At 36.3% G+C, this 14,406-nt stretch overlaps 1 protein-coding gene across 9 annotated transcripts in view; it reads right to left on the bottom strand.

Moving 5' to 3' along the window:
• Exoc6b (exocyst complex component 6B) overlaps window positions 1-14,406 on the bottom strand; it is a 721,832-nt gene that overhangs the window by 203,540 nt on the left and 503,886 nt on the right. For 7 of the 9 annotated variants that reach the window (XM_087215909.1, XM_087215910.1, XM_004849871.3 and 4 more), the window contains one exon: window positions 10,972-11,113. The exons of the other annotated variants lie outside the window; for them this stretch is intronic. In XM_087215909.1, coding sequence (XP_087072035.1) covers window positions 10,972-11,113 — 142 coding nt within the window. The remainder of the gene's footprint in view (window positions 1-10,971; window positions 11,114-14,406) is intronic. 9 annotated transcript variants of the gene reach the window in all.

The following is a 14,406-nucleotide window of genomic DNA, read 5'->3' as shown; positions in this document are numbered from 1 at the left end:
AGAATGCAAACAGATACAATTGAAATCCATGAATATAAGTGGAGATTTCATCAATCTTCTCAATAATTGATAAAGTAAGTATACAAAAAACTCAGAATACTGAAGACTAGAATAAAACTATCAACCAACTTTACTAATTTGACATGTATAGTGTGTCACCACACACTGACAGCAGAATATACATTTTTAAAGAATTGAAATTATATGAAGTATGTTCTCTGACCAAAAAGAAAGTAAAGTAGAAATCTGTAATAGATGAATACCCACAAAAATTTCTAAATATTTGGGAAGTAAACAACACATCAAAATAACCATAGTTCTAAACAACCAACACATCAAAAAGGAACACACTAATCTGAAAATATTGATTTCAATAAAAGTTAAAAGCAACATAAATACTGAACAGTTTCTCTGGTGTGAGAAACTAAAAGTGTAAATGAGGATAAAAAACGTATAATAGATAATGTGAAAAAGGAAGAAAAGGTCTAAAGGGGAAGGGGCAGTGGGAGGGGTAGGGGAAAGGAAAGAAGGAAAAGGAAAAAATACGAGAAAAGGAAAAAATGGAAACAAAGTCTTTGAAAATAAGGAGGGGTAGAGGGGTTGAAGGGAGGGCTGGGGAATGGGAAAAAAAAAAAAAAAAGAACCAAGATGTATCATGCAAAGGTACAAACTCCCAATGATGAACGTCATCATATTGTACACCTAAAATGAATTAATGAATTTTAAAAAATTGTAGGCTACAGCTGAAACAGTATTTAGAGAATAATTTCAAAGATAAAATGTTCATATTAAAAAAGAAAATCTTAAACTATCTAAATTTCCACCTAAAGTAACAAAAGAGCAAATTAACAAAAAGTAATCAGGAGAAAGAAAATAATAAAAGCAGAAATCAATGAGACAGCTGGCAATTGGCTAGATCTGTCTCTTTGTTAACATACTCTCAGGCCTCATTCATGTGGTTTGTCCCCCTGAGCTGATTTGGGCTTCCTCACACTGTAGCGGCCTGAGGATAACTGGACTTCTTACCTTCACTTATGACTGAGCCTCAGATGGCACAAAAGACTACTTTTTATTGTTTATAATCAAGTAATGAGCATGGCCAGATTCAAGGGGAGGGGAATTTGATTCCATTTCTTAATGAGGTATCATCAAGGCTCTAGACATGGATGTGGCAAAGGAGACATTTTGGACATCTTTAACAATGCAATCTGCACTATAGGTAGGGGTTGACATATAACATAATTCCCCTTTAACTAGAAAATCTACCTTCTATATTTGTTATGGGATAGATGTTCTAATGACAAATTATCTCAGTTTCCAGCCATTTGAAAATGTCTTTATCTTACTATTATTTTTAAAGGATATTTATCATTATACACTGCAAAGACTTAAAATTCAAATTTCTAAAAATTAAAAAAATAATAAGGAATTTTAGGTCAACAGGTCTCTTTTTTCATAAGCACTTTTAAGCACTTTATAGATGTCATTCTCCTGCCTTATTTGTAGTGTTTCTGATAAGAAGTTAGCAATAACACATGCCTTTTCATCTTTGGCTGATATTTTTTGTCACTGTTTATTTAGTAATTTGAGCACAATATACCTTTAAATGGCTTTCTTTGTGTTTATTCTGATAAAAATTTTTAAAACTTTATGAATATATGGTATAATAATTTTCAGACAACTGGAAATATTTTCAACCTATCATGCATTATGTCCATCTTACCTTTCAAACTACTGACTACATTATATTAGGTTTCTTACATTTTGTATCAGTAAAATTTCAACAACTGTGTCATGAGTGGGTCCATTTTCATTGCCTATTTTTAATATTGGTATAAATCACATTTTTTCTTTCTCTCTACATGTCAAATTTTAGGGGTTTTGCTGTAAAATTCTGGATGCGACATAGTTAAAGAGTGTGGGCTTTTTTTCTTCCTCTTCCTGCAAAGATTGTTGAGTTTTATTTGGAAGGCCCTTCTTTTCATGGCAGAGTACCTTTGTCAAGTCTTGTATTAGGCTTTCTTAGGATGGGACAAGAGTAGCTGTTGAGGTAAGCATAAAAATACATATAAGAAACTCAAATTACTTCAAAATAAGAAAACAAACAACTGGAAAAAATGGACAAAAGACCTGAATATACATTTCTCAAGACATACAAATAATCAACAGGTACATGTACAAAAAAAGGCTAAAAATTACTAACAGAAATGCAAATTAAAAACCACAATGAGGTATCACATCATATCTATTAGAATGGCTACTATCAAAAAGATGAAAGATATGAAGCATATGAAGATATTGGAGCAAATATGAAGAAAATGAAAACCTTGTACATAATTGGTGGAATATCAAGTAGTATACAGTCATCATGGATAAGAGTACGGAAGTTCCTCAAATCATTAAAACTAGAACTACCATATGATACAGCAATTTCACTACTGGATATATATCCCCAAAAAATAAAATCAACTGGTCAAAGAGATAACTTCATTCTCATGTTCAACGCAGCATGATTCACAATAGCCAAGGCACAGAACCAAGCCACATTTCCATCAGTGGATGAATGGATGGAGAAAATGTAGCACATATATATATATACATACATGAAGAATAGAATACTACACAATCGTAACAAAATAGGAAGTCCTGTGATTTGTAACAACATAAAAGAAACCAGAGGGCATTATGTTATAAAAAATAAACCAGGCAGCCCACAACCTACTGAGGTCCCGAGTCGCATGGAAGACACCAAATCACCTTGCTGCAGACAGGCAGGTCTGCCCACGCACTACCGAGGTCACAAGTCAGACGGAACACGGCAAATCAGCCCGCTGCAGACAGGCAGGTCTGTGCACGCCCTAGCAAGGTCCTGAGTCACAGGGAACATGCCAAATCAGCCCACTGCAGACAGGCAGGTCTGCCCACGCACTACCAAGGTCGCGAGTCACGCGGAACACGTCGAATCAGCCCGAGCTGTGGAAAAAATCCGCTGGACCCCCCCCAACCCGCTCCTCTGTACAGTCACCTGATTCCACACTACAAAGACGCAGAGGACACCAAACCACCAGACCACAGTACTGAGTCCTGCTGCTCCCAGCACAGAGGTAGGGGTTTCTGAGCAGCCGTACCATTGCTCCTGGTCCAGAGGAAGGGGCTTCCCGGCCACCATCCCTCCCGCTGCTCCCAGCCCACAGGAAAGGGCTTTTGGTCCACCATCCCTACTGCTGCTCCCGGCCCCCATCCCACCTCTCCCAGCTCAGAAGAGGTAATCTGTGCAGGTGCCAAAAGGCACCCCTCCAGTTGAAATGAGAAAACATGTAAATAAGTCTCAAAACCAGACTTCCAGATCACCTACAGCAACCATAAAGGGAAATGAGAAGGAACACTCTGATACTCAACCACCTGGACCCACTGAACTGACAACAAAAGGGGATCTGGAAAAAATGAAATCAGAAATAATTTCTCAGATAAAAGGAGAAATTGTGCTCCTAGTGCAACACATGATAAATAAATCTAGAGAGGAGCTCAGGAACATGATGGAATCCCAACATAAGAAACAAATGGAATCCATAAAACAGATGAAAATAGATTTCCAGGACATGAAAAACTCCATTGAAAGTCTACACAGCAGAATGAGCCAATGTGAGGACAGAATTTCAGATATAGAAGATAAGATTGCAATTAATGACCAGGAAAAGAAAAATTGCTTTCAAATTACAAGAGAACGTGAGAAATCAATTCAGCAGCTGCTAGATGATGCAAAGAAGAATAACATAAGACTGATTGGAGTCAATGAAGAAACAGGAGAGAGTGCAGATGACATAAAAAATTTCTTCACAGAAATAATGGCAGAAAACTTCCCAAGCAGGGGAAAAGACATTGACATACAGATAAGTGAGGCATATAGGACTCCAAATAGCCTTGATCAAAAAAAATCTACACATAGGCATATAATTGTTAAGATTCCAGAAACTCAACAGAAGAACAAAGTTCTACAAGCAGTCAGAGAAAAGAAACAAATCACATACAAAGGAAAGCCCATCAGAATCACAGCTGACTTCTCAACACAAACCATCAAGGCAAGAAGAGCTTGAAGTGACATATTCCAAGCCCTAAAAGAAAACAGCCTCTAACCCAGATTGATGTACCCTGCAAAACTATCTTTCAAAATTCACAGAGAAATAAGATACTTTCATGACAAAGAGCACCTTAGGAACTTCGTGAATACCAAACCAGCACTCCAAAGAATTTTATCCAATACCCTAGGAACAGACATTGAGGATCACAACCCCAGGAAGCAAAGCGGAATGAACCCATCTGGCATGACAAGAAATTAAATGGAAAGGGGGAGAACCCAACAAAAAGAAAAAGTCATGGCAATGACAAGTCAATACGTTGCAGTTATAACCATCAACATTAATGGTCTCACTTCACCAATCAAAAGAAATAGACTGGCAGAATGGGTCAAGAAGCAAAATCCAACAATATGCTGCATACAAGAAACACACTTCATTCAAAAGGAAACTCATAGACTGAAAGATAAAGGGTGGAAAACAATACTCCATGTGACACGAACCCGAAAAAAAGCAGGAGTAGCTATCCTCTTTGCAAATCAAGTAGATTTCAAACCAACACCGATTAAGAGAGATGAAGAAGGACACTACATCCTTGTAAAGGGAACAATCCAAGAGGAAGAGATGACAATCATAAATATCTATGCACCAAACACTAGTGCGCCCACCTATATAAAACAAATACTAATGGACATGAAAAGTCATATATGCACTAATACAATTGTAGTGCGGGACCTCAACACCTCACTGTCACAAATAGATAGATCAACTAGAAAATAAATAAGTAATGAAATACCACAACTCAATCGAACTGTTGAACAAATGAACTTAACAGATGTTTACAGAGTCTTCCACCCCACAAAATCAGAATACACATTCTTCTCAGCTGCACATGGGTCATTCTCCAAAATAGACCACATACTCACACATACAACATGTTTAAGTAAGTGCAAAGGAATGGAAGTTATCCCCTGTATATTATCAGATCATAGTGCGATGAAATTGGAGATCCATAGCAAAAGAAACTCAAAAAATTTCATAAACACGTGGAAATTGAACAACACACTTCTCATTAACAAATGGGTCACAGGGGAAATTAAAGAAGAAATCAGACAGTTCCTTCAATTAAATGACAATGACAATACAACATATTGGAATCTATGGGACACAATGAAAGCAGTCTTACGAGGGAAATTCATAGCAGTGAATATGCATATTAGGAAAACAGAACAAGCCCAATTAAACAACCTGATGCTGAACCTCAGCTTCTAGAAAAAGAAGAACAGGGCAACCCCAGAGTTCATACAAGGGAGGAAAATATAAAGATCAGGCCAAAAATCAATGCAATGGAGACTAAGAGAACGATACAAAAAAATCAATGAAACCAAGAGTTGGTTCTTCGAAAGAATCAACAAAATTGATAAACCCTTAGCCAACCTTGTCAGAAAAAGGAAAGAAAAGGCCCAAATCCATGCAATTAGGAATGAAAAGGGCGAAATGACGACAGACCCAGTACAAATCCAGAGGATCATGAATACCTACTTCCAGAACCTATATGCCAATAAGATGGACAACACAGAAGAAATGGACAGATTCCTAGATACATATGAATTATCAAAGTTGAACGAAGAAGACCTAAAAATTCTGAACAACCCAATATCAACCAATGAAATTGAAAATGTAATTAAAAACTTATCAACTAAGAAAAGCCCGGGCCCTGATGGCTTCACTGCTGAATTCTACAAGACATTTAGAGAGGAACTGCTGCCACTACTGTTTAAACTGTTCAGTGAAATTGAAAGGGAAGCAATACTCCCAAATTCATTCCTGCAAGCAAGCATCACCTTGATCCCCAAAGCAGAGAAAGACCCAACTGAAAAAGAGAACTATAGGCCAATCTCACTAATGAACATAGATGCAAAAATCCTTAATAAGATACTGGCAAACAGAATGCAGAAGATCATCAAGAAGATCATACACCCTGATCAAGAGGGATTCATCCCAGGGATGCAGGGATGGTTCAATATATGAAAATCAATCAATGTAATACACTGTATCAATAGAGCCAAGGACAAAAACCATATGATTATCTTCATAGATGCAGAAAAAGCATTTGACAAAATCCAACATGCATTTATGATAAAAACCCTACAAAAAATTGGAACAGATGGTCTCTACCTCAAACTGATAGAAGCCATCTATGAAAAACCAACAGCCAATATCACACTAAATGGTCAAAAACTGAAATCCTTCACACTAAAATCAGGTACAAGACAAGGATGTCTACTAACACCACTCTTGTTCAATATAGTTCTGGAAACATTAGCCATGGCAATTAGACAAGAGAAAGAAATAAAAGGAATAAAGATAGGAAATGAAGAAGTCAAATTGTCATTATTTGCAGATGACAGGATACTCTATATAGAAGACCCCGAGAACTCCACCAAAAGTCTTCTAGACTTAATAACCAAATTCAGTCAAGTAGCTGGTTACAAGGTCAACACACAAAAATCAATAAGCTTTCCTCTACACAAATGACAGATTCACTGAGAGAGAAATAGGGCAAATAATTCCTTTCACAATAGCATCCAAAAAACTGAAATACCTAGGAATCAACCTAACAAAAGAAATCAAAGACCTCTTCTCTGAAAACTATGGCACTCTGAAAAGAGAGATTGAAGATGATATCAGAAAATGGACAGACATCCCCTGCTCCTGGGTAGGAAGGATTAATATAGTGAAAATGGCCATACTTCCAAAACTGCTATATAGATTTAATGCAATTCCAATTGAGATCCCAGCAGCATACTTCATGGACCTTAAGAAAACAATCCAAAAATTCATTTGGAACAAGAAGACACCCAGAATAGCAAAAGCAATTCTAGGTGACAGAGACATGGCAGGGGGTATCACAATCCCCAACCTGCAACTCTACTACAAAGCTACTGTGATAAAAACAGCATGGTACTGGCAAAGAAACAGACCTGAGGACCAGTGGAACAGATTAGAAGATGCAGAAACAATGCCAGACACACTCAGCCATCTCATCTTGGGTAAAGGAGCCAAACACCTTCACTGGAGGAAAGATAGCCTCTTTAATAAATGGTGCTGGAAAAATTGGGCTTCAACTTGCCAAAGATTAAAACTAGACCTGTATCTCTCACCATGCATTAAACTAAAATCAAAATGGATTAAAGATCTAAATATTAAAATAGAAACTCTGAACCAGTTGGAACAGAGGTTAGGTAGAACCCTTGAAGACATCAGTGTAGGAAAAGATTTTATGAACAAAACCTCAGTTGCCCGTGAACTAGCACAAACAATCAACAAGTGGGATCTCTTCTTATTAAAAGGCTTCTGCACAGCAAGAGAAACCACCAGCAGTGTAAAGAGACAACCCACAATGTGGGAAAAAATCTTCACCTGCTCTTCCTCAGACAAAGGTCTACTATCTAGAATCTGTAAAGAACTTAAAAAGATCAGACCTCCCAAATGTAAAGACCCAATCTGAAAATGGGCATCTGAAATGAACAGACATTCCTCACACAAAGAAGTAGAAATAGCAAATAAATACATGAAAAAATGTTCAACATCACTGGTCATTTGAGAGATGCAAATGAAAACAATGCTGAGATTCCACTTCTCTCCAGAAAGAATGGCTGCTATCATGAAATCAAACAATAGCAAATGATGGTGGGGCTGTGGGGAAAGAGGAACCATGCTCCAGTACTGGTAGGAGTGTAGACTGGTGCAACCACTGTGGAAATCAGTATGGAGATACCTCAAAGAACTAGGACCACAAGTCCCATTTGACCCCGCTATTCCACTGCTGGGGATCTTCCCCAAAGAATTAAAAGAATCATACCACAGTGATATATGTGTGCCCATGTTCATATCAGCACAGTTTGTGATAGCTAAAACTTGGAAACAGCCGAAATGCCCATCAACTGGAGACTGGATAAAGAAAATGTGGTTTTTTTATAAAATGGAGTACTACTCAGACATAAAAGATGAGAAATTACAGACATTTATAGCTAAGTGGATGCACATTGAGGCAATACTCTTAGGTGAAATCAATAGGACACACATGTATAAATACCGAATAGTTTCTCTAGTGTGAGAAACTGAAAGTGTAAATAAGGACTAAATGTATAATAGGTAATGTGAAATAGGAAGAAAAGGGGCAAAGGGGAAGGAAGTGGGAGGGCTAGGGTAAAGGACAGAAGGGAATGGGATTAGTATGAGAAAATTGAAAAATAGGAACAAAATTTTTGTAAATAGGGAGGAATGGTGTGGTTGAAAGGAGGGTTGGGCAAGGGTGAAAAATAAGAACCAAGAGAGACTATGTAAAGGTGCAAATTTCCAATGGTGAATGTCATTATATTGTATACCTAAAACGTACCAATGATTAGAATGAATAATTGATAATGCAAAATAGGAAGAAAAGGTCCAAAGGTGTACAGGTAGTGGGAGGGGCAGGGGAAAGGAAAGAAGGGAAAGGAAAATTCTGAGAAATGGAAAAAATGGAAATAAAGTCTTTGTAAATAGGGAAGGGTGGAGGGCATGAAGGGAGGGCAAGGGATGGGAAAAAAATAAGAAGCAAGATGCATTAAGTAAAGGTACAATTCCCAATGAGAAATGTAATTGTGTTGTATACCTACAATGTACCAATAAAAGAATTTAATTTAAAAAAAATAAGCCAGCCAAACTAGTGTGTTTTTGTATTTAAATGTGGATCTAAAAAAGTTAAATTCAAAAGTACAGAGTATAACAGTGGTTACTAGGGATTGAGACTGGGGGAAGGCACTAGGGAGGTATAGGTCAAAGGACACAAAATTTCAATTAGATAGGCAGAACAGATCATGTGGTCCATTGTACATCAAGATGACTATATTTGCTAACAATGTATTATGTTCTTGAATATTGCCAAGAGAGGGAATTTTAATTGTTCTCACTATAAAAAAAGAGATGTGAAGTAATACATATGTTTATTAGGTTGATTCAGTCATTCTAGAATGTATACCTGTTTCAAAATAACATGTATATAAATGATAATTACATACAACTGGGGAAGGATAGATTAGCTCTTACTCTAGAATCTGAACAGCACTCTTAAGACCTAACCTGGGGTCTTATTGAGTGAAAAATGTACTTAGCTGGATGGTCAGCATTACAATGTTTCCTGGTACTCTGTGACCCCTGACAACTCTGTTCATCTCACTGATTGCCCCTCTTCCCCATGGCCATGGCTGTTCTCTGTTGGCTGAGTTTCACTCTGCATATGGCAATTTTGACCAAATACTCAAGGGTTCTCCAATGTAGATCTCTAGAGCTACTTCTCTGAACATCTCTCTTCTCTCTAGTATCTTGCCTCACAAACTCCAGGTGCCTCAGTGGTAGTACATAGCAACCTCTGTTGGGTTTTTAATTTCTACTTTTCCTCTGTAAAAATAGTGCTTTTATGTGGGATCTACTTTGCTATCCTTCTTTTAGTACCCCCAGACAGAAAGCCAAAGTGAATGTAAAGCTAACACTACATGCTTCCTTTATCTGAAAGACTGCAAAATGCTGTTGTCCAAAGCAAGAAAAATAGTATTTCATATAATTTATCCAGTTTTACAGACATTCATAATCAAATGATGACTTTGACACTTTTTACTCTGTGACAGCTGGAACTAGAAATCATTATTAATACAGTTCCCTTTTAAATTAAAAACAGCATAGCTAATAAAACCTCAATTTTCATCTATCCAAAGACAACGTAGAGAAACGAATAAGGAGTTAAAATAAGAAGGTAGGCCAGAGTTGTCAACATACTTATATAATTTTTCACTATTTTAATTTTCTCAGAATCAGAAAAAGATTCCAGAAGTCTTATCATTTTCTTGTTCATTTTTATTTCTCACTGATACAACAGTGGACAGCTCAAAACTCTTCATTCATTCCTAACCAAAGCCTAATTTTGTGTTCAACCTGAGTAGACAATTCATTATGAGTCTTAAGTCAAATATGCCAATAATGATACTCCTCTTTCATTTTGACCGGTGATCTCCCAGCCTGCCTTGGAGCTGGAAATGATTGTGCAGGGGTATTTTGATCAAGACATACAGAGAAGTTTGGTAGTAATCTCCTGAGAAAGGTTTCTACTGTATTTTCTTAATAAAAGGAATAGGTGAGGCTAGCCTTTATTCCTGTCTTGACTGTGGGTCTCTTATGACTGTAATATATATTAGGATGAAAAGTCCATACTCTAAATACTGCATGAAGATACAGATGAATCTGATTTCATAACAATGTCACAGGGCAACTAACTAATACAGGAACTAATTACCTCTGAGAAAAATGAAATTAATTTTTAAAATCATTCCTTCTTAAGTTTTCTGTTCCCTAAAATGAAAAGCATTTCTTATTTTTCTCGGTACCGGGAATTGAACTCAGGACCTTGTACTTGCCAGACAGGTGCGGCGCTACATCCCTGGGCCCTAGAAAACATTTCTGACTGGTAAATATCATTTTGTTCTTTAGATTAAGAAGAGTTTGCAGATAAGATGAAGTTAAAAAAAGAAAAATAGAATTTAAAAAGGAAGTGGTTGGGAACTGCATTTCTTTAATATCTTTGGAATGAATAGGTTTTCTGTGGTGTCTCCCTTACATGCCATTCTAGAGTATAAACTTCCTTGTAAACTGGGATTTTCACAGTTCAAAATAGGGGTCTAGGCACTTTTGGGTACTCAAATTAGCTATGGATAGGTTCTAGTTCTAAATGTTCTATAAATTATGTCTGCAATCTAGGTGTTCTTTGTCCCTAACAGGAATAAGGACACTACAAATCTAAAACAGTTTTCTCATGAAGTATGCAAAGAAGAAAAACAAGCAAAAAGATGGTTCATTGTCTTACGTTCACATTCTCTGACATCCAGGTTGAACTGTTGTAAAGCTCCTAAGGTGAGCTGCCTTACTTCAGCCTCCAGCAAAAGTTGCATCAAAGATGTGGCTAAATGCTTGCAAGCTGACATACATGCTGTCTGAGCCACCTTTCCCTGAAATATAAGAGTGTAAACCAGAAAGTTAATTGATAATAAAATTCTAACAGAATCAGAATCACTCATTTTTCAATGGAGAATTTCTCTAAGGTTCTCCCCAACATGACACTCTTGGTGATAATCATGTTATATATTAGCTCCATTACCATAAACCATGGTGGCTATAACACTAAGTTGTAAATCACAAAGCCCAGCCACATAATCAAAAAACACTTTTTAATTGACAGTGACAATGTTCAATATCCTAAGTAAACTTAGAATATTCCACAGAGAACAAATTTGAAAAAATTCCTTCAAAAATATTCTATCTCAATCTTTTTTTTTTTTTTTTTTAAACCAGTGCTGGGGATCAAATCCAGGGATTCACACATACTATACAGATGTTCAATCACTGACCTACTTCCCTAGCTCCCTCAAAAATAATTATTAAAAAATAAAGGGAAGGAAGGGAAAAGAAAAAAAGAGAATAGAAAGAAAAAGATGGAAATAAAGCTTTTGTAAATGGGGAGGGAAGAAAAGCTGAAAGGGAGGGGAATGAAAACAAGAAAAATTAATACATATTATGTACAGGTACAAACTACCAATGGTGAATGTAATCAATATGTATGACAAATGTGTACTAATAAAAAATATAAATTAAATAATAAATAAATGAAAACAATAATCCCTAAATTATCTAGAAATTAGTATATAGTGCTTTATGATTTAAGAGATATAAAAAGAATGATTTAAAACAAAAAAGTTACCTAAAATAATAAAAGGATGAATTGTTTTCTTAGAAAACAGTGAGATTTAAAAATATAAATTCTATGATTTTTACATATGGATTGAAAAATTAATGTTTTATTGTCTTCTTTAAAGGCATCAAAGCACTTTATATTTACTGAATTAAATCTTAGTTCCAGGTGTGAATTACACATCATAGAACATGTATCTATTTTTCCAAGATATATATCAATTTTATTTATATGTTATTTGTCATCTATTCTGAAAGACTTAATGATACATGTTTTTAAAAGTCTGGGTTCTCCTAGGACTGGAGGTCCCATTTGACCCCGCTATTCCACTGCAGGGATCTTCCCCAAAGAATTAAAAGAATCATACCACAGTGATATATGTGCGCCCATGTTCATAGCAGCACAGTTTCTAAGAGCTAAAACTTGGAAACAGCCGAAATGCCCATCAACTGGAGACTGGATAAAGAAAATGTGATTTTTTTATAAAATGGAGTACTACTCAGCCATAAAAATGAGAAATTAGAGACATTTATAGCTAAGTGGATGCACAATGAGGCGATACTCTTAGGTGAAATAAATAGGACACACATGTATAAATACTGAATAGTTTCTCTGGTGTGAGAAACTGAAAGTGTAAATAAGGACTAAAATCTATAATAGGTAATGTGAAATAGGAAGAAAAGGGGAAAAGGGGAAGGAAGTGGGAGGGATGGGGAAAGGATAGAAGGGAATGGGACTAATATGAGAAAATGAAAAAATAGGAGCAAAATCTTTGTAAATAGGGAGGACTGGAGGGGTTGAAGGGAGGGCTGGGCAAGGGTGAAAAATAAGAACCAAGAGAGACTATGTAAAGGAGCAAATTTCCAATGATGAATGTCATTATATTGTATATCTAAAATGTACCAATGATTAGAATGAATAATCGATAATGCAAAATAGGAAGAAAAGGTCCAAAGGGGTAGGGGTAGTGGGAGGGGCAGGGGAAAAGAAAGAAGGGAAAGGAAAAATGCTGAGAAATGGAAAAAATGGAAATAAAGTCTTTGTAAATAGGGAAGGGTGCAGGGGGTGAAGGGAGGGCTAGGAATGGGGAAAAAAAAAATAAGAACCAAGATGCATTATGTAAAGGTACAATTCCCAATGAGAAATGTAATTGTGTTGTATACCTACAATGTACCAATAAAAGAATTTAACAACAACAACCAAAAAGTCTCGGTTCTCAAATTAGTTAGTGACTCCTCCTTTTTGAAATAATGAAATATTTTAGCCATACAAAACACACAGTCATATGATTAACATCTTCATATTTGCTAAACATTACAAATACAGTCTAAGCTCCTGTTATGGTTTGTGTTTAGATTTCCCCAAAAAGCTTCAAGCAGATGAGGTGGGACTGTCTTTTTCAGGAGTAGTTGAATCTGGAATGTGTGACGCTGGGGTTAAGGGATTGTGATTACTAAACCACTCCATGGGAGTGATTAGTTTGGCACCACCCTAATCTCAGTAGTCTGAATAAGATAAAAGAGGCAGAAAAACTCAGGGAAGGTTCCTTGTTGTCTGTGCTACTGTGTGGGCACCATGTTGTTTCTGCTCTGCCATTCCAGTTTGTCATCCCTGCCTTGGAGTCAGCAGATTATGGACGGAAACTTTTACTAACAATAAGCCAAAAAAATCTCTTCCCCCTCCAACCCTTTTGGGTGTCAGGTATTTTGTCTCAGCAACGAGAGAAAAGTAAATAACACAGCTCCCATGTGACTTCCTTAATCATATTTGTTCCTCTTCTCACAGTACATAATCAGAAACAATGACTTTCCTGGAGGATTCTACCAATCATTTAAAGAGCTAATATAAATCTTTATCAAATGCTTCCAAAAAATTTAAGAGGATGAAACACTTCCTAACTCATTTTTCCAAGGTCAGCATTACTCTGGTACCAAAACCAGACAATGAAACCACAAAACTTTCAACAGAATTCTGGCAAATTAAATTCATGACACTGACATAGGCAATGATATTTTGGGTATGACCACAAAAGGAGAGATAATGAAAAGGAAAATAGACAAATGTGATTATCTCAAAATAAAAGCTTCTGCACAGCAAAGGAAACAACAGAGTGAAGAGAAAATCTTTAGAGTGGGGGAATATGTTTTCAAATGGTAAATCAGATAAGGGGTTAATACGCAAAATATATTAGAAACTAAAATAACTCAGATAACCCTATTAAAAATGGATAAAAGACCCAAACAGATACATCTCAAAAGAAGACATACAAGCAATTCACAGATATATAATATGATGCCTTCACCTTGATCCCCAAAGCAGAGAAAGACCCAAATGAAAAAGAGAACTATAGGCCAATCTTACTAATGAACATAGATGCAAAAATCCTTAATAAGATACTGGCAAACAGAATGCAGAAGATCATCAAGAAGATCATACACCCTGATCAAGTGCGATTCATCCCAGAGATGCAGGGATGGTTCAATATAAGCAAATCAATCAATGTAATACACTATATCAATAGAGCCAAGGACAAAAACCATATGATTATCTCCA

Source organism: Heterocephalus glaber, unplaced genomic scaffold, assembly GCF_053883595.1.
Source record: "Heterocephalus glaber isolate CG9 unplaced genomic scaffold, H.glaber_assembly_v1.0 deba00001456, whole genome shotgun sequence".
Classification (NCBI taxonomy): domain Eukaryota; kingdom Metazoa; phylum Chordata; class Mammalia; order Rodentia; family Bathyergidae; genus Heterocephalus; species Heterocephalus glaber.
The sequence above is the reverse complement of the archived record's forward strand: the minus strand, read 5'-3'. Positions and strand labels throughout refer to the sequence as shown.